The sequence below is a fragment of the Panthera leo genome, chromosome A1, assembly GCF_018350215.1.
Source record: "Panthera leo isolate Ple1 chromosome A1, P.leo_Ple1_pat1.1, whole genome shotgun sequence".
Classification (NCBI taxonomy): Eukaryota; Metazoa; Chordata; class Mammalia; order Carnivora; family Felidae; genus Panthera; species Panthera leo.
The window spans coordinates 81554062-81579374 of NC_056679.1; the positions used below are offsets into that span (position 1 = coordinate 81554062).

A 25313-nucleotide genomic window follows, 5' to 3' on the forward strand; every position below is an offset into this window, starting at 1 on the left:
AAGAACCTGCTGGCCATAAATCCACGGCACACGCTCCAACCCGCAGACACCATCCAGGGCACGTGGGTCCCTCAGCTGGGATCCGGATGTGCCTAGGGCACAGGTGACACTATGTGACTCGGGAGGCTGGAGCAGCCACCGGTGAGGCCCATGTGGACTTGAACTGGGAGCCAGAGCCCAGAGCCAAAGCACACCCAAGTGGTCACCCACCTCCATGGGGCCAGCTGGCGCCACAGGGAGCAGGCGCACACCTCCCACCGAGCCCAGAGGGCCCGCCAGGCGGGAGACTGATGCAGGACCAATCCGTCAGTCTTGAGCTGTGGCCTGTGCCATAAGGGGAACCACGTTCTCTGAAGCAGCTTCTAAGCTTCTACCCTCAGTAACACCGCAAAGACAAGCTGAAAGCACTTAGGGCATTTTCTTTAGTAAATTTTGCACGAACAGAGGAAATGTGCACACTCTGAAAACATGGCAGGCTGTAAAATGTGGAAAAAGTAAATTCATTTTGTATAAAGAAGCCTTAAATTAACCAAACACTTTGATCAGATACAAAGTTCAAATTTAACATATAAAAATAGACGTGCCCCCAGAAGACAGAATAAAGGACACGCCATTCGTATAAACTCAGGATGCTGTTTCAGAGGAAGGGTTATGTAAAAATTTACAAAGGTGCCTTTAGGAACAGCACCTCTGAGGTAACAGAGCTGTGCGGGGCACAGAGCCCCTTCGCCCGTCCACATTTTCTGAAGGAACTCCCGCTCTCCGCATGGTGGACCTCAGTTGTGAGCCCAGAGAAACGAGCCCAGAGATCCCGGCGGCAGAGGTCCTGGCACAGGATGGATTTCATCTGCGCAAACGGTGACTGAAGGAACATGCCGTCCTCCCGTCCTCGGGACCGTGCACGCACTCAACACACTGTCGACAGCGGGGGGAACGGGTTCTGCTTGCTAACAACCAGCTTCTGATGCTGATGTGATATGTAGCCTTTAATGTGGCCCTGCAGGGGAGAGAGGGCTGGCTCGTGGTTCTGGGCCAAGGAGTGGGTGCATTCACCACTCAGCCCCGCGCATAAGCGGCCGACTCCAATCGCAGCCGCTGGATCCCCCGGGGCGCGCAACAAATAAACACACATGGTATGGACAACAGAGAAATCCAGACTGTGTCCGCCCACCCGCGTCCCCTCTGAATACCACAGTTATTCCCTAGGATGGAATCAGTTCTGTCAGAAAATGCCTTCACAAACTAAGTGGCTTTCCCGCAGCTCCACCCGAACACCAAGTTCGAGGCCCAGCCCACTGGGACGCGGCTCACTCACCATGTAGATCAGGTTGGCCAGGATGCACTGGACCTCATCGATGTCCACGTCCTCCACTCGCATGAACTTCAAGGCAACCAGGAAAGCGTCCAGAGACAACTGGTGTGTTCTGAGCAGCAGGTACCTGGGGGAGGGAGGTGGGGGTCCACGCGGGTTACCAATGGCTGGGGCACTGGTGGCAGCTGACGCTCCGAGTCGGGAGGGCAAATGTCTCCTGAAAAACCACCTGGGAGACACGCGAGAATCACTTCTCACATGTATGGGACATCTCACTGAATGGAGGCGGTCTCTGAAACCAGGGCACCCCTGACAGTGAACAGTGTCCTCCGCAGTCGAGGACAGGTGGCCCCCACAGCTGTGAGCGGAAACAGATACAGAATTCAACTACCTGACAAATGGGAGCGGGGCAGGGTTTGGGTCAGCTGGTCATGTGACAAAATGTGGGGCCCTCGACCCTGAGCACTGGTACCCATGCCCGCAGGTGGCCGTGCTCTCTGAGTGGCCGCAGAAGTCTGCTCTCATTCCACAAGAGCACAGGGCAGGGCTGGGGCCTCGTCCACACAGGCGGTCAGAAACCTCCACAGCCCAGCCAGGCGGGAGTCACACTAAAACCTAAACTTGTTAAAAAGAAAATACTTAGCTTACACTTTCTTGAAGAGATTCCTGTAGGTGATGATCTTCAGCTTCTCAAGGATAAGGAAAATGCCACAGCGGATAAAGAAGGTCTCGTGCTTCGTCAGAGCCTCGTTCAACAGCAGAAGATTGCCTTCGCTGCGTGTGAGGGACAAATGCGCAAACGTGGTCACAAAAACCGGAGCCAAGGACGAGAGCGCGTCAAGGAGCAATGAGCTCTCACAGGCCACGTGACAGATTTTTAGCTGATGTCATATTTTAAAAGGGCCCAAGTGGAAAAGGTTAGATACCTGACAGCTTTGGTCACTTCGGCAAACTGCATGAGGTGATACTTTCTCAACAGCTCGATGGTCGGCATATGACCCTAAGACAAAGCACCAGTTGTCCAGAATAACACCGTTTCGTTCTCAACAGAGTTGATCTTTGACAAAATTCATATGAAGGAATCACCACCTTTTGAAAACTTGCAACCTGTGTTTCTGAGTTTCTTTTTATTATGATGTTTATTTATCTTGAGAGAGAGAGAGAGAGAGAGACAGAGCACAAGCGGGGGAGGGGGAGGGGCAGAGAGAGAGGCAGACACAGAACTGGGGGCAGGCTCCAGGCTCCAGGCTGTCAGCAGAGCCCAACACAGGGCTTGAACCCACAAGCTGCGAGATCATGACCTGAGCCAGTCGGACCTTTAACCAACTGAGCCATCCAGGCGCCCCTCTTACAGTTTCTTCTGAAGTACTGGAACAAGGCCTATAAACATGATGGCAGATGAGCTAACAAGGGTCTGGCCATCAGAGCCCCTGGGAGCAGTAGTGCAGTCTTGCCTCTCAGTTGGCACCTGACCTTGACGTTCTCATGCCCTCACTGGTTACAACTTAGAGGGGAAGCAGCGGCTGAAGAAAACACTAAGAGCCGGGAACTCAGAAACGTCTTCCAGGAGAGGCAGCTGAACCATTTACAACTGCAGGCTTCTGGGAAGCAGGGTCAGAAGCAGGCAGGGCACGTAGGACACGGCACTTTTCGGCCATCAGCTACCCTGCTCTATTTACATTTTAACCACGTGGGTACTGCTTTGATCGCTTTTTAAAATTTTTAAACGGGAGGAAAGGAAGCTCTATCACTTTGAGAAAGTTTTAGTCAATTAAACTTGCCGGTTACTTGCTGCTTCTTTTCAAGTCTCTAATTAACTTTGGGTGACCAAATGAGATACCTACAGACAGGCTGGAATGACGTTTTTCTTTCTTAATCCGCTTCTATTAATTTAGATTTTTAGGGGAAACAGATAAACACGCATTTACTGTGTCTTACAGATGTTCAACTTTTAAGTTAGATACTTTTAAGAGGAAGGAAGCACAAAACCTTTTTAGAAGGATCTACAGTGTCAGCTGTGGAGATAAATGGTTCAGGCCACACACAAAGCTTATTGTCCCCTATTCCGGGGTGCACTCACATGGGGCTCAGACGGTAGTACCTACGCGCCACCTGCAGGCAAGTTCCGAGAAACAGGGTCTACAAGAGCTGAGTGGCATCACTTACCAGCAGCATTTTCACTGGGAGTAAATAGATGAGAATCATCCGTTTGTTCTTCTGACTCGAGCGGTGGCAGTGCTCGAAGGCAAAGGACAGGTACTCCTCGGCTGCAGGGACACCGACAACGTGGGAGAGGTCGGAACCCCACCCCACCCCCCCAGCCCCGATAGAACCACAGTCTCAGCAACTGGAAGCACCTACGGCTGACAGTGAAGGCTGTTTGCTGTGCTTGGTACTCAAATTCGGGGGAAAACTAGAGTGGTACCTTAAGAACCCTCAAAAGAATACGACGTAAAAGCTTCTATTCTTATGCTCCGCATTTTAAGGGACTAACACGAGGTAGGGGAACAACCCAGGAGGGCCACGTTCCAAAGCCCTGGACAGCTGGTCTGCATGAGCCTACGGAACAAAACCAGAGCAGTCGCCAGGACAGCACAGTTGCTTTTGTTATCAGACTACACAGCTCTAACGCACGGAGAGAAAGCACTTTTAGTCACGTCGCTCCATGTGCACACAGCCGCTGAAGACGTGGGTTTAAAAGGTCTAGTCTGGGTACAACACAGGAGACCACGGGGAGCCGCCACACGCCAGCTAATCACAAAGTTTAAGAGAAAAACCTGGCTTCGTGTTGTCGAGAAAACTCACGAGAAACGAACAGTGACATGGTTTCGAGAAAGCTCGGCTCTGACAAGCACTGAAGTGGCGACAGTACACAGGGTGGGGGGGGGGGGGGGGGGGTGGACACGTCCCCTGGGGTTTCCACAGCTGACTCCCGGCCTCCGCGGCCACCACAAGGGCACAACAAAGTGGGGGGGGGGGGGGGGGAATCCCTCACGTCCAACAGGAAGGACTGTGGTGTTTCAATGACATCACATAAGAGAGACGCCCACAGCGACTGAGACTCTGGCAGGGGCTCCACAGACCAGGACAGGCTTTCCTTTCAGTAACAACTTTGGTGCCCACAGCTGCGCACGCGCGCGCACACACACACACACACGCAAGCACACGTGCACACATGCATGCACACGCACACACACACACAGCCTGGATGAGGCTTACAGCAGATTCCACCTTACATGCTAATAAGGTGCCACAACTGTTGCCGCCGCCCAGAGCCCCGCATCTTTAGAACCCTGGAAACGAAGACGAACAAACCTTGCTTGAAGTCACTGTCGAACATGGCCTTGCGCCCGACGTAGTACCTGAACGTCACCCTCTGGGCGGTGCTGTAGTCGTCCTTCAGGTTGGAGCTGTCGATGGCTCTGATGAGGGGCTTGCACAAGTGCAGCTTGTTTATCTGCGACAGCCCCACCCCTGGAGTTACAGCCCCTCCCCTGGGGTTACGGCCCTGCCCCCGAGGTTACAGTCTTGCCCTCAGGGTTACAGCCAGCCCCAGGGTTACTGAGGACATGGCAGGACCAACACCAGCTTCCCCCCACCACATACACACCTCCTCGGAGCAGGAACTACATGGTTAAAAATGCCTATTTAGTAATAAGAACTGAAATGCCAGCTGCGTGGCAGATTACCCCAGGCTGGAGGGCTGCCACAGAGGGGCCGCAGAGGGGTCACTGGCCAAGCCCACGCGGCAGGAAGGGCCTCTTTACCCATCCAGGCACCCCCTGCTCTGCAGCTAATTACTGCAGCAGAGAAGGCTGGGGTGAACCCCTCCCGTGCAAGCCCAGTCCCCCCACGCCAGGCACACCGCTTGGGGCATTGGCGCCCTGCTTTCCCTGGAGGTGCAGCCCTCGCCTCATGAGGCAGAGGCTGAAACGGTACGACACACACAAAACACTTGCTGCAGTCCCCGCCCCCAGCAGGTGCGCCACGGACTCGACCGTGAGTCCAGTTACGTGAGGGTCATCCCCCAGCGACCCCAGGGACGCCGGTGCCCAGGGAGACGGGCAGAAAGCAAGCGCCCCCAGGGAAGCACACCTTAAAGTAGATCTTGAATAGCTGGTTCACCAAGAACAGCATCCCCCACTTCTTAGAGTCCTCGATGCCAGCCCGACTGTGGGAAGACAACTGTTGTTTAGTTACATGGAAAACAAGGGTTTTATTTATTAGTCACAAAGACAATCTACCTAAACAAAATTAGTACTTTGAGATAAAAACACCGCTCCAGCCTCGTCCATGAAATAAAACAACATAAAGCAGAAGTCTGACCTAAAAGGCTACGGAGTACGCATCACGTGTGTTGGGTAACGCACTGTGGACAAGGGGACGTGTTCTTGCTTATCCTGACAACACGGTGAACTACAGAAATCCACAACGACGTGGACAAACCACAAACAGAGCAAGACGCAGCACATGCTGTGTAGGCACCGTGGGGAGGGTCTGCCTGGGAAGGGGATGGGCGACGACAGTGTCCTGGACCTCCAGGGGGTTTGGGTCACACACGGGTGAGGACTTATCCAAATACAGTCAAGATCCGTGGGAGTCACTGTGGGTAAATTTTACCTCAAAGCACAAGAGAAACCGCAGTATTTAAACAAGTCACTGAGGGACAGGCCACCTTTGGAATGCACCAGAAACAAAAAACAAAGGCAAAGTGCTAGATGCACAGAAGGGTAGATACCCATCTGCAGAGCAAGTGGCGGGTGTACAGGTATTTTCACTGTAAAGTTCCGTCAACACGGCCAAACGCCTCACGATTTCACGATACAGGGTTGGAACACAATCCAGAGTTGTGTCTCCCACGAGTCCGTAGGTCGCAATGGTTCTTCCAGGCGCAGCTGTGCGCTCACTCCATGGTGCCAGTGGCCAGCTGCCTGCAAACTCAGATGGAGACTGGCAGGCTGTTCACAAGCCAGAGAAATAGAAATCACTCCCTAAGACCAGGGCGTGCCCATATCAGAATGCTCAACGTAAAAATACGGTCGGTGTTTAAGTATCAAAGTCCTGTTTTGTGACAACAGCCAGCTCCTTCATGACTGTCACCAGCCAGGTGCAGGGTCTCCCCCATGACTCCTGTCACCAGCCAGGGACAGGACCTGAACAAAGAACCCTCTCTCCGTGGGTTTCACGTCGTCTGTGAAGTGGGGACAATGCAGCCCCGGCCACCTTGGAGCGCAAGGTGAACACCGCTCTGGAAGGAGCAGGAGGAGCAGGTGCTAGGCATCATGGCTGAGCACTCTTCTCAGCACCCCACCTGGGCCCGTCTGGACTAAAGGCAAGGACCTCTTCCAGAGACACGCGGAAAGCAGCCCGGGGGGAAGGGGGGTCACAGGGTTTCTCTCAAGCAGCGGTGCCCGCACCTTGCCCGCAGTGGTTTTCATTCACGTCTCCTTGGTGACCGAAGATGTTGAGCATCTTTGCGAGGGTTTCCTGGCCGTTTGGCTCCCTCCTTTGCAGAGTACCTATTCAGACCTTCGCCCAAGTAAGGCAGGTTTTTACCTCTTTCCTGTCGACCTGTGCAGTTTTCACACATCCTGGACACACGCTGTCAGTCACATCATTTGCAAATATGTTTTTTGTGTTCTACGGTTGTTGTGCACTTTTTTGATGGCATCCTTTGAAGCGTAGAAGTTTCTAACTCTGATGAAGTCCAGTTTCTCTGTTTTTCCTCAGGTTACCGTGTTTCGGGTGACACACCAGGAAAGCCACTTATCCCACAACAAACCCAGACTGAACACTCCCTGGGCACGGGGGCCACGGCATGACAGCAGTGCAGTGGACTCCCTCAGCCTCGGCCACAAGCGTCCCCGTCCATGTAAGGACCAATGGGGAATGCAAGGACAAGAGTGCGGTCTGTCGCGAAAGCCACAGAAGCAGAGCCTCCTGTCTGAGGCCATGTCGGAGGCCACCACTGACAGAAGAGCAGAGCGGGAGGACAGGCGGGCACCCGCGACCCCTTGGGGAGGGCCCCGGCTCACGGAGTGGCCACTGACATCCAGCTCTGGCTGGAACATTGTCAGGTGGGGCTGGTGGGGACAGGGGTAAGAGAAGAGAAGCTGGGACACTTTCCGTGAACAATAGTTTTGTATGTTTACGTAAGTATGGAAAACTTCTTCCTTTCCATTACAATTTCCAATCTTCCTTTCCATTACAACTTCCAATCAAGTTTTTTTTTTTTTACAGAATCAAGCGATTTTATAATGGGGGAAGAGATGGGGTTTCAGGAGGGAAATGTAAACTCTAAAGCAGAATCGGATAGAAAGCCTAGGATTAAAAAATAAATAACGGCAGACGAGATCAGTCAACTCGAAAGAGGTCAATACAAATCACCTGCACCGAAGGCCAGAGAGGGAGGACAAGATGGAAAACCAGCAGCACCAGTGCCCGTGGCAGAACACGCCTCCCACAGGCATCCCAGAGGAGACACACAAAGAGGAAAAATCCCAGCTCTAAGAATCTAATAAAACATATTCATTTCCAGACCTGAGAAGCTCAACGAACCCCGAATAAGAGAAATACGGCAACATGCAGGGCAGCAGAGTCTAGTGGCAAGAGACACGGTGGAGAGACGACGCTGCCAGAGGCCAGAGGTGTGTGCTGCGAACCAGGAACACAGGAAAACGGGAGGACGGACGTGCTAACGCGCCAACAGAAAACACGGTCCATCCGGAATTCTCCACCCAGCAGAAAGGAAGGTGAAGACAGTGCAGAAAAATGAGAGTTTAGAGAATTCGGTGCCAGCAGACCAGCACTCGGAGCAACGTGCTGGTGCGGGACCTCGTGTAGGAAATGGGCCGGGTGCAGTCAGACCCCGGGACAGAGGAAAGGGTTCTGGCAACGCGGCACATGGCAGAGGTCAAAGGCTGTTTTCTTCTCCTCCCTCATTTCCTTTACACAACAGTGACCATCTAAAACAAGAGACGGTAATGCTGTGGGGTGACCACAGACACCCAGAAGACAAGTGTCGACGGCTGACCAAGGACAGGAAGGGGCGTCGCGTGCTGCTGGGAGGGGGCGCGTGTACTCACGTGTCGCTGGCGCAGACGCGGAAACAGCTCATCAACAACTCAGCCGCCTTTTCCAGCATGTCCCCAACCTTGCTCCTCCCTTTCTTCACCAGCTGCTGGTCCGCCTGGCAGACAACAAACAGTCATCAGTCATGCTCTCATTTCCTCTAGCACTTCTGGCACGGCTAGGAGCAAAGATGGCTGCAACTCAGGGTCAAAGTCCCAGAAGGTTCTGGGCAAATCTTTTAGTTAATGTTACTTTTAAAAACTGAGAAAGTTCCACAGCGTCTTCCAACTCTTCCACAAATCAAATTTCTATTCAACCAACTGAAATGACTGAGGCTGTCATCTGTTTTTTAACCCTTTGTCACATGTGGCCCCGTGCTGCTAACGGAGCCTTTCCTTGAGTGCTCACAGACTGCTCCACCCCCCACATACAGCCGGTCAAAACCCTTGAAATGTACCCTCTGACAGACACCAAAGTCATTCCCAGGTTTGACTCTCCCCTGGTTTTCCAGCCAGTCTTAGTTAGAGGAGAACCCGTTTCCTCCCACTCACGCCCCTATCACAGGTTCTCCACGTAAGGTCTATGGACCCCTGGGGGCCTTTGGAAGACTTGCAGGTAATCCCTGTGGTCAAAACTATTTTCAGGACAACACCAACAGCCACCGCTTGTCTTTCCGCTATACTGATGTTCACACCGATGGTGCAAAAACTATGGCAGGACAAACCGCTGGGGCCTTTCCAGCAACACCAAACTAAAGCAGCAGTCAGCAATCCTTCAACCAACCAGGAACACTGATGTCACTTCAAAATGTCCTTGATGGGGTGCCTTGTGGCTCAGTCAGTTAAGCGTCCAACTCTTGGTTTCAGGTCAGGTCATGATCTGTTTTGTGAGTTCCAGCCCTGCATTGGACTCTGTGCTGACAGCTCAGAGCCTGCTGGGACTCTCTCTCTCCCTCTATCCCTCTGCCCCCTCCCCCTCTTGCTCTCTCTCAAATACATAAACTTAAAAAGAGTTCTAAAATGTCCTTGATGACACAGTAAATGTTAATTTTAAAATCTTGGTCCTTGAATACATTTATTTTCAATATTCTTTGTGATGAAATGGAAAATACGCCTAAAGCATTGATCTGTTGCACACCGAGGTATGACAGTTTTTGTTTTTTAAGGAAAAGCACTTGGGCAGCTATTGGGAGTGGCCAGCTATCACGTGGAACCAACAACTGACCAAAGGGCATGGTGGTCCAGGCAGCAGGGTCTGAAGGACCAATGTGCTCCAAGGTGAATGAAACATGGCCATCAATTCCAGACAAAACACTGACAGTATTTGTTGCCAAAGACATCTGTACTTTCAAAAAAAAAAAAAAAAAAAAATCAAAATTTTGTAAAAGTTGTATCAACCATGATGAACTTGGCAACATTCCATTACTTCAAAGCTCTTCTGATAAGGTCACTGGAGACATTAACAAATGCAATTTTTCTGGTTTGGGGTTTTTTACATAATGAAATACGTCAACATCTGGAACATCTCCTTAACTCAGTGAACCAAAATTTTCCAAATGACCGTTTGATCCTACAAAATCACATGGGAATGAACGATCCATTCAGAGTTCAGGACACCCCAGTGGATTCTGATGTACCAGCAGAAAAGCTCGCTGCTAAGCTTCAGAAGCCACGCTGTAACTAACCTCTACAAATTACCTCCTGGAGCTCTGGTGCGGCCCAAAAGAACACCTACAATCATCTGAAAGACTATTAAAATATTCCTCTCCTGTCCGTCTACATCTGTGTGAGTCCAGACTGCCTTCCTACATTCCACCAAAGCAACATAGTGTGGCATCGTGCACACAGAAGACCATGGTCCAGTCGCTTCTGTCAACACTAAGAGGTCAAAGAATGTGACTCTTCTAGGTACATTTTGTTCATTTGGAAGATATAGTCATTTTTTATTTAAAACATCAATTGTGAGTCGCCTGGGTGGCTCAGTCAGTTAAGCCTCCGACTTCGGCTCAGGTTATGATCTCATGGTTCGTGAGTTTGAGCACCGCCTTGGGCTCTGTGCTGACAACTCAGAGCCTGGAGCCTGCTTCGGATTCTGGGTCTCCCTCTCTCTGTCCCTTCCCTGCTCACACTCTGTCTCTCTGTCTCTCTCTCTCTCTCTCTCTCAAAAAAAAAAAAATATTTTTAATTTAAAAATTAAAAATAAAACACGTTACATTACCACATAAAAGACTTATTTAGATAAATATGTGTTTAAATCCCAGTTAAAAAATTTTTATACAATAAATATACAAATAGGTAGAACACATATAACCAAAAGCTCTCTGGAGCCTCAGATAACTTGCATTTAAGTTCTATTTTTCGGTTCTAGAAGTTTCCATGTAGCTCTTCATTACATCTTCTAGTTCTTTGCTGAGATACCCTTATGCTTGCATCTGCTCAAGCGCGTTCATGACCGCGCCCCAAGGCTTCTTTATGACGGCCGGGCTGCCATCTGGTCAGGGACTCCAACATCTGGCGTCTGTGGACGGTCTCCTCACAAAGCTCCTCCTGAGACTCTCCGAGAAGTGATAATCGGGGCACGAGGTTAAGAGACTGTGTGCCTCGTTCCAGCAGGGGATGCCCCGCCTGCGGGGAACCGTCCCGGGCTGGGTGGGTCCGGCTCCCCACAGGCCCCTGCAGGGCTGGGGACCCGCATGCGGCGGGTGGGTGCAGCAGGGACTACTGAGGAGGTCCGTGCTTCTGGGCTGCCCTCCCCCTCCTGCTCTCCTCAGGGCCTCTTCGTCGCAGCCCATGGGCATTTCTGGGTTTTAGGCTCCTCTGGGCCCCCGGCCAAATTGGGGAACCCGCCGCTCACTGCTCTGCAAGTCCCTGGCGTTTCCTGTCTGCCTGTGGGGCCGTGCTGGCCTCAGCATTCCCGGCAGGACAGAGAGGAAAGCTGCAGCTACCCCACCTTGTTCAGAGTCGGAAGGTATCAGTAATTTTTATCAATAATTTTTAAACCCGGAAAGGCGTGTTGGGACCAAGTTCACAACTGCTGCTCCTATCCCAAACTGCCGCGTGTGGCTCCCCAAGGGCAAACCAGCCCCATCACACCCGCAGCCTTTGCCTCCTGGCACCACGGAGACCCCCAGCTGCCTCCTGGATCCACATCAAGGAGGAATCCTTCAAGACAGCACGGCCACATCTTAACAGAAGACAGTGCAGAACCGTTCCCTGGGCCCACTCTGCCCCTCTGAACACCTGCCGCACACCACACCCAACGAACCACACTCAGGAACAAGCCTCTCCACGTCCACAGTGTGAAAACCCAACGCGTGTTTAAATCTTCACATCAACCCAGCGACGAGAGTGAGGTCCAGCCACCCCTGTCCTGTTGCTCTCTACACCAGACACCCCCTGCCTAACCCACTCCTTCCCCAAAACTTTGGGAAGAATGATGTGAAATTAAACAACAGGTAGAAATGGAGTTTGAGTTTTAAAACGATAGAGATAGAAACTGAACTTACATTATTGGCAAATATTCGAAGGTCAAGCGCTACAGCATACATGACAGGCAGAGCCCTACGGGGCAAAAAAGCAAGAACGTCTGAGGAGGCCACGAGGTCAGATTCCATTACCATAGCTGGGAATGACACGGACACCCAGGTCCACCATTCACACAGCGGCGACCTCCCTCCAGGGATCTGACGGTTACCGCTGCCTCCCTCGCCTCCCTTCGGGGCAGGCTCAGCCCCGGGCTCCCTGATCGACACGGACGCCGGGCACTGAAGCGCCACCCGCCCACCGCCCGGACCCTCTCTGAGGCCTGGACCCCAGTGCGTCTAGGTCCTCAGCCCAAGACAGCACCTCCTCACACCGTTCTAGGACCTCCGCCTTCCCCTCAACCATTATCCAAACGGCTCCACTAAAAAAAGATGTGGTTCAGTGAGACCAAACACGACCCAAGAGACGTAACAGACAAAATGTCATAAAAGTTTTTGTTTTTGTTTTTTAATTTAACTGGCGGCATGGGTTTTGTGTGTAAGACAAGTCTTCAGTTAAAAAAGGTTTTTTGTTTTTTCAGTAAAAGATACCTGTAAGCCTTCAGTTAGCGCAGTATAAACACACTTCAGTATTTACCTACAGTTAATAAATCAAAAATCATAAAATTAAGAATCAGTCTGTCAAGGAACTTGACCTGATATAACTGTACTTGACCTGCCTTTTTATCCAACTTAAAGCCCAAAGTTCAAAGCTGACAACTGAAGGGAAAGATAGTATTTGATGTATATTTTGGGTCTGGTAGGGCTGAAGTAGAAACAAGGCTTCATATTTATGTGAACACAGCAAACTCTCTACTCTGCCACATGATGTTTATGCTATGAGAACTCCGTTATCTGCGCTGGTATTATCCTGCGTCAACACAGGATATTAATATCCACAGAGAAAACACATTTATTTGGAATAAAGTTTTAAAAAGCTTCTGCTAAAAAAAAAAATTGCCTTTTGCTAATTTCTGGCTGCTTCTGCCCATACTCACCAGTTGTCCTCTTTGTGGGCCTGAAATGCCCGCAGGAAAGATGTATTATGTTAAGGAAGGAATAACATACAAAATCCAAGTAATGCCACAAACGGTAAGAAATATGAAGGACTCTAAATTTTAAGTTTAGAAGATCACGTATCAGAGAGAGAGCTTCTTAAAGGAAAAATATACAGATTACAAATATCTGAAAGTCATTAGGTATGAGTATAGTAATTATATTTCTCCAAAGTAAGGGACTGAGATTTTTTTCATTGGCAACTTCAAACATTTGGTTTCTCTGAAGCCAGATGATGAGTTATATATAATAAATCTGTAAAATATATTTCCCTGATTACAGAATTCTTAAATTCAAAGGAGACTTCCCTAGTTAGTAACCGACTCTCCTTTGTATATTTAAACAAGGTTAAAAAAGAAGCAAACTAAAAATCTAGAGATACATATAAAAACCAGAACATTCATTGACTGAGGCCTTAGCTAGGAGATATCACTTAAATGACTTAAATCAGAAACTAGCTTGATAAAGCTCTTTAGTGACCACAGTCAAATGATGATGTTTATTGAGTTCACTCCTGTCCACCTATGCCTGGATTTCAGAGCTCTTGTATTTTACCAAAAGGACTAAGTAGTTGCTGTAATTAGACTTAATGTTTTAAAGGAGATATTCTTCCAACAGAATTAAGGAACCTTAATCACAACCTGTATTCTTCCTCGCTACCTAGGTAACATGACAGTCTCAAGGTCCATGCTAAATTTAAGCACCTGAGTGAAAAGGCGAAACCAGTTTCTCTTCTGAAAGGTTTTTTCATTCCTTTCTAATTAAAGGTATGAATAAAACTGGCCCGATGTTTCATCATCTTAAACCCCAAATATAACTGAACAGTAACACCAACGACAAAGATATTGGACGATGACAGTCTGGCATTTGTACGCCTCTATGAAGTCGTGGTTCCCCACGGCGTAAGTGCACCTGCAAAGGAAACATCGCGGACTAAGGATAGAGGAGCAGAACCTGGAAGGGAGCTCCACAGACCCCACCCCTCACTTCGGTCACAAATGCCCGGTCCTCTGCTGATCCTGAAGTTGGAGCTACAGGAACCAGGAGGAGAAGAGACACACAGGTGGCTTCTGAACTAAAACGGGCTGATGTGAGATGAAACCCACACAAAGTCCTAAGACTACTCTCTCGGGTCCCGGGAGGAGACCGAGCTGCAGCAGGTGAGAATGACAGGTGCTGGTAAAACCAGAGCACGACACCTGCACTGCACCTGAGGGGGAGAGAGTACAGGGGCAGGGGGGTGTTCTCACTGGGTGTTCACTGGGCAGTCGGCGTCAGTGAGTTCACCCCCAAATCCGGAACTGTACAGAGCCAGGAAATAGCAGGGTGCCTCACACTGCCAGGAACCCAGTGGCACCCCCAACCTTTCCAGAGGGCCCCTCCCAGGGCTCACACGGGCTCTTCCTCCACCTTGCCTCCTGCACCCCAGCCTGCTCGGAAACACCGGAGGCACACAGGCAGGAGGGCGACCAAACGCCAGTGCTTTAGGACATCAAGCTCTGCCCACTCAACGCAAAAACGATGAAAACAGCAGATATGAGATGTAACTAAAAAGCAGTCTTTGGGGTGCCGGGGGGGCTTAGTTGGTTAAGTGTGCAACTCTTGCTTTCAGCTCGGGTCACGATCTCACAGTTGGTGAGCTCAAGCCCCATGTCAGGCTCTGTGCTGACAGTGTGGAGCCTGATTGGGATTCTCAGGCGCACACACGCTCTCTCTGTCCCTCCCCTGCTCGCAGTCTTTCATTTGCTTTGCTCAGCATTAGCTCTATTCTCAGCAGCACAAGTCAACTGCAAGCTGAATGCCCTCCTGAACAACAGAGCACCCTGCAGCCGATACAATAGTCAACACTCCCAGCACCACACTCTAAACACATGAATGTGTGGGGCGCCCAGGTGGACTCAGTCGGTAAAGCATCTGACTTCGGCTCAGGTCATGATCTCACGGTTCGTGAGTTCGAGCCCCACACTGGGTGAGCCCCCCTTCTCTCTCTCTGCCCCTCACTCACTTGTACCCTCTCTCTCTCTCAATAAATGAATGAATGAATGTGCAGGACCACAATATAGCTTCAACTTTTAAAAGCATCCATGATCTTTCAAATGAAAAAAAGTTTATTAAGATTTTAAAGTGGTATAAATTTCAAAAGTTCTCATAGGCTTTACCAAAGTAAAACTTTTACTTTACCAAAGTAAATTTTTTTTTTTTACCAAAGTAAAATTAAAAATGAACTTTTCTTTTCAAATTATTCTTTGTTTCAAATTTTGGATGATGTTAAATAAAATCCCTAGTTGATTCAGCAATTCCCAGATTTGTTTTATTTTTCCTCCTCACCAACAGATTACCTTAAATGAGCAGCAAACATTTCGTCATAAGGAGGTTCCAAAACCTGTTGACATTTCTCTTCCGGGGAGGCCAACTGAATGATAAAAAAACAAATGACAAAAATAAAATTTAAATTGAAAGGCATTAAAAGAATGCAATGTGTAGAAAGAGATTTAGACAAACCTGTTTCAAAGGAATTTACACTTTAGAGTTCACAGTAACATTTGACACTCTAGCCCTTCTGAATTAAAGAGTCGTTACTTCCACACACATTTATCACTCAGGGTCTGTGACAGGGACTACACAAACACATGTGTTTCATCTACCACAGTCCAAGAAAAACCCTGGACGCTTCTGTGCGTATCTTAATACAACAGCCAGTCAGTCAAGAAACATTTATTGAGCAGCTACTAGTGCTTAATAAAGAATGCAAAATAAATAAGGCCACATGACTCAGAGACGATGCCCTATTAAGAATCACTTCTCCTTGGGGCGCCTGGGTGGCTTAGTCAGTTGGGTGTCTGACTTTGGCCCACATCAACCCACGGTTCATGGGTTCAAGTCCTGCGTCAGGCTCTGTGCTGATAGCTCAGAGCCTGGAGCCTGCTTTGAATTCTGTGTCTCCCTCTCTCTCTGCCCCTTCCCTACTCACACTCTATCTCTCAAAAATAAACAAACATTGAAAAAAAATTAAAAAAAAAAAATCATTTCTTCTCACCTCCTGGTGACAGAGCCACCCTCTCTGTGTCCTGGCTAGGCCAGCTGACATTTATTTCTAACATTTTCTTCCCTCTCCCTCTTGGCCAGATTTCAGATGACTTGAGGGCCACGACGGGTCATCCGGCACACAGAATTAAAGGAGCCCGTGGGTGTGGACTGGCACAGTGAGTAGGGCAGGGAGGAAGGGCAGGTGTGTGGCACCCACGGAGGCGCATCCGGCCGGCAAGCCTCTGGCACTAACTTCATTTAGAGCGACGGTTTTCAACTCCGTCGCCCAGGAGAACCATCCAGGGAACTTACAAAGAGCCTCCTCTACTCCACAAACTGGTTCACTTAGTCTGAGGTACTGCCTGTACGCTACCAAATATAATCTCCAATACTCAGGGCTCCTTTTTCTTACAAAACAAAACCTGTGCTTCCAACAGGAACACATTAGAATATCGTAATGGGAATCACGAGGAAACAAGACTTTATAAAACGACAAGAATATTCCCCACAGAAGGTAATGCTTGGGCATCACTTATCTGTTAAGTCAAGGATACTTTTTTTTTTTTAATTTATTTTTTAATTTACATCCAAGTCGGTTAGCATGTAGTGCAACAATGATTTCAGGAGTAGATTCCCTAATGCCCCTTACCCATTTAGCCCATCCCCCCTCCTACAACCCGTCTAGCAACTCTGTTTGTTCTCGATATTTAAGAGTCTCTTATGTTTTATCCCCCTCCCTGTTATATTATTTTTGCTTCCCTTCCCTTATGTTCATCTGTTTTGTATCTTATAGTCCTCATATGAGTGAAGTCCTATGATATCTCTTTCTCTAATTTCACTTAGCATAATATCCTCCAGTTCTATCCACATAGTTGCAAATGGCAACATTTCATTCTTTTTGATTGCTGAGTAATACTCTATTGTATATATATACCACATCTCCTATATCCATTCATCCATCGATGGACATTTGGGCTCTTTCCATACTCTCTTGTTAATAGCACTGCTATAGACATTGGGGTGCATGTGCCCCTTCGAAACAGCACTCCTGTATCCCTTGGGTAAATTCCTAGTAGTGCAATTGCTGGGTCGTAGGGTAGTTCTATTTTTAGTTTTTCGAGGAACCTCCATCCTGTTTTCCAGAGTGGCTGCAGCAGCTTGCATTCCCACCAACAATGCAAAAGAGATCCTCTTTCTCTGCATCCTCACCAACATCTGTTGTTGCCTGAGTTGTTAGCCACTCTGACAGGTGTGAGGTGGTATCTCATGGTGGTTTTGATTTGTATTTCCCCGATGATGAATGATGTTGAGCATTTTTTCATTGTCGGTTGGCCACCTGGATGTCTTCCTTGGAGAAGTGTCTATTCATGTCTTTTGCCCATTTCTTCACTGGATTATTTGTTTTTTGGGTGTTGAGTTTGATAAGTTCTTTATAGATTTTGGATATTAAGCCTTTATCCGATATGTCATTTGCAAATATCTTCTCCCATTCCATCAGTTGCCTTTTAGTTTTGCTGATTGTTTCCTTCGTTGTGCAGAAGCTTTTTATTTTGATGAGGTCCCAGTAGTTCATTTTTGCTTTTGTTTCCCTTGCCTCCAGAGACGTGTTGAGTAAGAAGTTGCTGCGGGCAAGATCAGAGAGGTTTTGCCTGCTTTCTCCTCAAGGATTTTGATGGCTTCCTGTCTTACATTTAGTCCTTTCATCCATTTTGAGTTTATTTTTGTGTCTGGTGTAAGAAAGTGGTCCAGGTTCATTCTTCTGCATGTCGCTGTCCAGTCTTCCCAGCACCACTTGCTGAAGAGACAGTCTTTATTCCATTGGATATTCTTTCCTGCTTTGTCAAAGATTAGTTGGTCATACATTTGTGGGTCCATTTCTGGGTTCTCTTTTCTGTTCCATTGACCTGAATGTCTGTTTTTGTGCCATAAATCAAAGATACTTCTATTTCAGTGTAGGATTTAGCAAATGTTATCCATAAAATGCCAGATGGTAAATATTGCTAGCTCTGCAGGCTGTAGGTCTCTGTTGGCCTGCCGAGCTACACCGCTATGGCGGGAAAGCAGCCACAGACAGGACATGAACAAGCAGACGGGTATACTCCATGAAGCTTTACTCATAGCAAGACACATCTGTGAGCTCTGGGGACAGACAGGCCAGGGCACAGCCTAAGCCCCACCACCTGCCTGCTGGATGACCTTGGATGACCTTACTATACATTCTATTTCTCTGAACCTCAGAGGGTCATGTGGGAATTAACTACAGGAACCTGAGACGCATACCTCAGGACGGTATCTAACACAAAGTGTACAATAAATAACTGGAATTATATACATCATAGACAAGCTTTAAGTTTTTCAAAAGAATGGCAGTATTAGTCTCCTTCTGACTCAAACTCTACACTTTCCTTAGGAAGCCGGACACCCTAGAGGCCTCTCAGACACCTGCATACGTGGAACCTTGCGCCCACCTGGAGCCGTGGGTTGGCAACATGAGGGTGCTTGAAAGACACGAGCTCTGCACAGGACGCCCCATCTCTGGTGTCGATTGCTTCATAGACCTGAAACATTTGAACAGAGAAAAGCTAAGTAGAAAATAAAATACTCGTAGAACCTAAATAACAGGTTGTATGCCACTAAAATCCATTTTCCCTACTCTGAATCAGGGAGTCACAGTAATAGAAATGCAACAAGTCGGTACTCTCTTTAGCCAGCAAACAATAACCACATTTCAAAATGAGATCTTTTAGAGGCAAATAAACAGGTGACTTACTGTTAAAAACAATGAGAAAGCAGCATAAGCCAGTGGTTATTAATGAAGGTGAATTATTTTACTTTTACTCAGTCATACTGACACTTGAAAACTTACAAAGCTTATAGGGAGAAAAAAAAAAAGCTTAAGAATCACATATACCCAAAAAAAGGCTTTTACTCAACCTACATATAAAAGCAAAAAGGGAATGGCAACACCTAAAAGAAATGATGTCATAGCCATACCACGGGAGACCTGGGCACTGTGAGCAAGAACTAAATAGATCCATCAGTGATGACACTGGAAAGCATCCATAGTATGTTTACCGTTAAGCAAAAAAAAAAAAAAAAAGTCACAGGAAAAATGCCTACCTTAATCTGGGAGGAAAAAACAAAAACAAAAAAACCCCTACATATGTAAGCACAGGAAGAAACACAGAGCCCACACCATACAGCTGACCCCCTGGCCAGCAGGACCCAGGAGACTTTTCTGTCTGTCCACACTGGAGGCCTGGGTTGCAGCAGACATTTGTAATTAGAAAAGCAAACGAGGTCTTAAAATTATGTTTACCAAAAGATAACATAAAAATCTCAACCGTACAGGTAGAGAAAGCTGCATATACGGTACGATTTATCTACAGCGGGATCAGTTACGTAAACCTCATGTCCATGTAAGACTGCGATCAGGCGTGACATAAAGCAGACTTCAATGGTACACCCACAAGAAGGCGCTCGCATTGCTGCCCAGCAGTGAGAGGCAGCAAGACACCTCCGTGCACCTACCAGGAGAGGTGAGCGTGAGAAGGGCGGCCAGACTAGCCACTCCCAACAACAGACAGTGAAGGGTGCTGTCCCACACCGCTGGCGGGAAGCTGCTGGGAACGCCTGCTGCAGGGCACACACCTGCTCTCCCACCCCACCCAGTAACCCCCACCTGGCATCTCAGCTAGAAGAAATGGACCCAACTCCTGGTCTGTTACACCACTTAGGGCATCACCTAAGACAATATATGGACTAAAGAATCTGCCATCGACTCTCCAATGAAACCATGCAAGCACTTAGGTTTGGAGCCAGTAATTCCACTTCTAGGGATTTGCAAGAAACAAGAGATTTGTGCAGGGTTACATCAAATATTATTACAAGGAATCACAAAATACTGGTCCTCAAGAAGGCTGATAAAGGCTGCCAAAGTCCCTGTCACCGGACGGGTGAAGGTGCAAAGGGACAGCAACAGACCACGGACAAATCCTAAAAGAACCAACACACTATTCAGGGAACATGAGGACCACAGCCAGGCAGTCACCTGTGTCAGCCACCGTGACATGTCATGTCTCAGAACTGCTGGTGTCTTGATTTAGTCAGCCCCCATTAGACCCTGAGGCTGGACTCCAGGACAGCCCGCTCAGCAACTTGCCCTGCAGTGTCCCTGGTGGCCCGTCTGGGCACTCCCCAGAGAAAGTTCTCTTCCCTGGCTACTGCTGGTCACCTGGTGACCTCCAGGCTCCAAGCTGGTCCATGGAGGCTGGAGGGGGACAGGGGAAGAGTCATCTACTCTTGGAACTCGTAATTTCTTTAAGTAATCTCTATACCCAATATGGGGCTTGAACTTATGACCCCAAGATCAAGGGCTAGCCAGGTGCCCCTGGAACTCATAATTTCTTAAAAATACATTTACTAACTCCATCTGCTAACAAGGAAGGCCTAGAGGTAATGATATGCCCCCACCCCCAGTGGCAATGAGCACAGCCAGCACCCAGATTTTCTAAACTCCAGTACCTACTGAAAGGAACCAGAGCCGCTGGAAAAGGACTGGTCCAGTGCTGGGACAGGGACAGAACTACATGAGTTTGGAGTGGATGTTATTGTATTAGAAAGCAAAGCAGAGCTCAAGGAAGGATGAACACAGGCCAGAAAGCCCCAGAAACCAGTCTGAAGGAGTTCTTAGTGGCCAAATCTGGGACAAGCAGAGCTTCAAAAGAATTAAGAATATTCTTTATAACTTTTCAATGTTTATTATTTGAGAGAGAGTGTGCACATGAGCAGGGGAGGGGGACAGAGAGAATCCCAAGAAGGCTCTGTGCTATCAGCGTAGAGCCTGACGCGGGCTCACTGTCACAACCATGAGATTGTGACCTGAGTTAAAATCAAGAGTCAGATGCTTAACTGAGCCACCCAGGCAAATAAGGATATTCGTACTATTGGTTCTGGATTATTACTCGGCATTAAAAATGATCTATAATAATACATCTTTAAAAAGGAGCATGGGGAAAAGCATTTTTAACAGATGAAATAGTAGCTAATAAATGTAGAAAGAGTGAGAGAATCACCCCTTGGTAAATATTAACGTAATAGCTCACTTGGGAAAAGACCACAAATGAAAGTGGAGACCATTCTGTGAAAGGGCATAGGGCAGGTGCTCCCAGGCCCCCACAGGACCCCCCCCCCCAACACACACAGATTATGACTCGATTACAATGGGAAAAGTACCTTGACCCTGGAGCAACCTGATGGGCATCTCCTTCAGCAGGTGATGAGCAAGGACCCCTGAGGCAGCCTCCTCAGGTGAGGCCACAGAAAACCCACGCCAGCCACGTTAACCCAAACCTTAATCATTAAAAGTCAAATAAAGGCCGATGGTGAGAAATCTAGGATCCCACTGCCCTGCACATGTTTTAAAAAGCTAATCGTTGTAAAATAAATCCCTTCCCAGAAAAAGGCAAGAGTTCTCTTCTAGATTAAAGACCAAAGAGCCATATGCCTGGGTGGCTCAGTTGGTTGAGCATCTGACTTTGGCTCAGGTCATGATCTAGCTGTCCATGAGTTCAAGCCCCACGTCCGGCTCTGTGCTGACAGCTTGGAGCCTGGAGCCTGTTTCAGATTCTGTGTCTCCCTCTCTCTCTGCTCCTCCCCCACTCATGCTCTGTCTCTCTGTCAAAAATAAATAAACATTAAAGACCAAAGAGCAAAACAACCAAATGCAGAGTGTGATCTGACTGGATCCTGTAGTTAAAGAAGAGGTTCCAAAGAACACTCTGGGTAAATCATGAATTCTGCTTTAGAAAACACTGATGTAAAATGTCTTGGGTGCTCTACAGGCTGTGCATCGGGACAGCAGAATGGTCCTCAGTGAAGGGCCACAGTCAGCGACTTCCTTCAAGTAGTTCAGGAGAGAGAAGTGCAGGGGCCCAGAGGGAAGGAGGAGGCCGAAAGGGTGGCCAGGTGAGGAGTGGACATGTCTTCATTGTACTTCTTTCAACTTTTCTGTAGCTTTGAAAATTTGCAGAATAAAAAGCTAAGGAAAATAAAAACTGTAAATGTAGACAGTTTTTAAAAAGTAACCTGCTGGGGCGTCTGGGGGGCTCAGTCAGTGAAGCACCTGACTCTTGATTTTGGCTCCGGCCACGATCTCACGGTTCGTGAGTTCAAGCCCCGCTTTGGGCTCTGTGCGGACTGCACTGAGCCTGCTTGGGATTCTCTCTCTCTGTCCCTCTCCCCAAATAAATAAATAAACATTAAAAAAAAAAAGTAACTTGCAGTTTGAAATAAGAGTTTGTAGAACAGACAAAAGAATGATGTAAAGGACACCAAAAAAATAACACCAGCCCTCAAAGAGATGTTAGAGATAACGATGAGATCCGCCTTTGGGAGGAAGTACAGCTATCTGTGGATTTTCAACTGTGCGGGGTCAGCACCCCTAACTCCCACATTGCTCGAGAATCAACTGTATGTGCAAACTGATCTTTTTCTAAGTACGACAACAATTCTTAGAAGTAGCATATATGGGGAAATGTAAAGTAAATTAATTCAACCTGTCCTCTCGGAACAGAAATGAAACCATATGCCTGTCGAAACAAAGAGCACTAAATAAAAAGGGTCTCAACAGACAAGAGGACATCTTAGCTATGACTGACTGCTGGCAAAGACAGCCCTTTGTGGGCTCTCGAGCTGGGTGTGCTAGCCCCATGAGGCCCTGACCTCTAGCTCTTTCACTTGGGCCACTGCTCAGGGCTGTTTATGTGGCTGTCACCTTGAGAAATGAAGCAATGTCTCCCCTCATCCCTAACCCTAAACAAAACGCAGGCTTAAATCACTGCTTTCTACAAAATGGGTGGATTCCCAACATTCAGCGTTTCTCTCTTGGATGCAGGTGCAGGCACCCTTCCAAGCCCACTGAGTCTCCAATGGGAACTGAATCCAAGGGAACCAACAGGCTGACCCCACACTGCCCACCGCACTGAGTTACAGACCCTTGGTCTCTGACCCAGGAACGCATGTGTTCTGTGAGCATCCAAGAAACTAACAAGAGAACTCATCAACTTACGAGGAGTAAAACCAAACCCCAGACCCAAGTGCTATTATCAAGTTATCACAGAGAACACAGGAAATGACAGACACATGACTTGTCCACGGGTAGTTGCTGGCTGAAGTTACTGTGAAGTACGAAACAAGGAATGGAGTTGTACCCAACTGACAGTCACTGAGATTCAAAAAACAGCATACTTTGGAGCCTGAGAAATAGGTAGGTTGACTAAAACAGGAAACGTTGGCTGAAACTCAGGCTAACAGAGGCAGTGCACTTTGTGTTAAGGGTATGGACTCTAAGGCCAGAACTCCCAGTCTGAATGGGCCACATAGTAGCCCCGTGACCCTGGAAAACCATTTAACTTCCTCTGTAAAATGAAGCTTGCAATGGACCCACCTCCTAGAAAAAGCAGTAATGAGTTACTACAAACAACAGTGGTAGGTTCTTAGTAAGAGTTCAACAAGCACTAGTGGTTATTCTTCCCATCACCCCAACTACTTCATCAAGTAACATTCCCCTGGGAATACAGGAACAGGATCCAGGAAGACTTTGGTGAAACAGAGGACTATGAAACTTGGGCCAGCACCAACTCTAACTTCAGTACTCACTAGAATGAGGAGGTCTGAGCATTGGCAAATCACTGCACTTCACTCCCTTCTATCTACCCCCATTTATCCTGTCAACGAATTGTATTGAGCCTCCACGTGGGTCAGACTATGTTCAAGGCACGCAAAATGCCAAAAAGGATTTAGCTGTGAGCAAGAGAATTGTAAAATATTCAGAAAAACATGAAATTCTAGAGAGTCTCTACTCAAGTTGGTTCTCAAATGTCTTTCCTTCCAGCTTTAAATAAGCTGGTACTAGAAAACCTTAACTCTGCAAAGATACAGCCACAGTAGACTTCTTAAAAGAAAGGTCTTAGATCTCAATCAAAATATTGGCAAATGAATGCATACTTGCATGTTTTAAATTTTTTAAAAAGCATGTATCTGTTTTTTCAGGATTCCTGTTTTAACTAAATTACCAAATATCTATGCAATGAACGGTCCCAATCATGTCAGACTGTATTCAATTGTCATCTAGATATCTTTATCTGGTTGTCAACAGACACCCCCAACTCAACATGTCCAACACCGAGTTTAGTTTTCCCTCCAAATCTGTTCTGCTCATGTGTTGCCCACGCTGGAAATTTGGCACTTATTCTCCCAGTCCCTCAGCCATAGAATGTTAACGGAACGTTTCCTAAAGACATGTTTAAAATCCGCTCCCTCTTTTCCTTATCACCACTGTTCCAGTTCTAGGAATGAGCACAGTTTAGTGGACACAATGCAAGTTTTGAATCCATAAACACTTATGCTTTCAGTGTGCTCTGCCGTCAATAGGCTGTGAGGACGAAACTCCCGTGAGATGCACTTCCATACAAAGTCCGCCGGTGCTAACCGTGTCCTGGACGGTTGCTCCACTAGCGCTCGTGGCCGGACCACCTGCCTACCCCATCCCACCAGTATCTGTCCGGGGTCTTGTCGTTGGGCCAGGCCTTCCACGGCTGAGGCCCCACTGCTCAGCGTGGCTAACAGGCCCTCCGGGTCGGCTAGGACCACGCCGCACGTCCCTAAATTGAGGTCAACGCTCACCGGTCCGCCCCTGGGCTCCCGGGAAACACCGTCAGTGTGCCCGTTCAGTCGCCCTTGCTTCCCGTCTGGGGGCTAAGAGCTCAGGCAGAGAGACCGGGCGAGACGACTGGCCCCGGCCCACGCGTTCTCGCCAGCGTCGCGGGGCTCCCGCTGCAGACCCCTAGGACGGAGCGCGTTACCTGCTGCAAGTACTGGTTGATGGTGATGTGCGCCATGGCGGCTCCCCTCCACCGGATGTGGGCGCGGCCTGCGCGGCCGGCCACGGCCACTTCACTTCCGGCCCGCGGTCCGTCCGGGCCAGCGTCCCTCCGCCCCCGCCTTCCCCGCGCTCTGGTTCCGGAGGGACAGAATCCGCGGGAGCGCGTCCCGGGCCGGCATGGCGGCACGTCCGGGCTGAGGAAGGCCGGGGTCCTCTCTGCGATTCGCCGCCTCTCCTCGGCGAGGACGCCTCGTCCGCGGCCCCTAGGTGCCCGGGCCTGCCCCGGAGCTGACCGGGCCTGCGCCCCGCCGCCCCCTCGGCTGTCGCAGGTTCCGCACGGAGCGCGGCGGACGCGGCGCGGCCCGGCGCCGGGTCGGGGTCAGGCCGGGGTCGGGGTCGGGGTCGCGGTCGCGCCGGGCCGGCCGGGCGGCGGTTGGGCGGCC

At 48.7% G+C, this 25313-nt stretch overlaps 1 protein-coding gene across 7 annotated transcripts; it reads right to left on the reverse strand.

Annotated features, from left to right (window-relative positions):
- Nucleotides 1-405: 405 nt before the first annotated feature.
- On the reverse strand, nt 406-25111 carry PCID2 (PCI domain containing 2). Of its 7 annotated transcripts, none has more exons than XM_042930550.1 (14): nt 24851-25111; nt 18455-18544; nt 15299-15372; nt 13806-13871; nt 12902-12943; nt 11889-11943; nt 8398-8501; nt 5408-5483; nt 4628-4745; nt 3479-3579; nt 2239-2312; nt 1961-2086; nt 1316-1439; nt 406-997 (listed from the first exon to the last, which is right to left on the reverse strand). In XM_042930550.1, the coding sequence occupies exons 1-14, from the start codon at nt 24884-24886 to the stop codon at nt 908-910; spliced, it is 1176 nt and encodes a 391-aa protein (XP_042786484.1). In that variant the 5' UTR covers nt 24887-25111; the 3' UTR covers nt 406-907. The 7 variants fall into 7 exon arrangements, with proteins under 7 accessions (XP_042786484.1, XP_042786481.1, XP_042786495.1 ...); XM_042930547.1 differs by having other exon boundaries at nt 4628-4769; XM_042930561.1 differs by lacking the exons at nt 12902-12943; nt 13806-13871 and having other exon boundaries at nt 4628-4769.
- Between the last annotated feature and the right edge of the window lie 202 nt (nt 25112-25313).

Excerpts from the sequence above, each read along its gene's own strand:
- PCID2 (XM_042930547.1), bottom strand. The coding sequence starts at position 24,886 with ATGGCGCACATCACCATCAACCAGTACTTGCAGCAG. Across the intron at positions 3,580-4,627 it reads CGACAGTGACTTCAAGCAAG|CCGAGGAGTACCTGTCCTTT; the intron begins GTTTGTTCGTCT and ends GTGTCCCTGCAG. Across the intron at positions 2,313-3,478 it reads TCCCAGTGAAAATGCTGCTG|GGTCATATGCCGACCATCGA; the intron begins GTAAGTGATGCC and ends GCTTTGTCTTAG.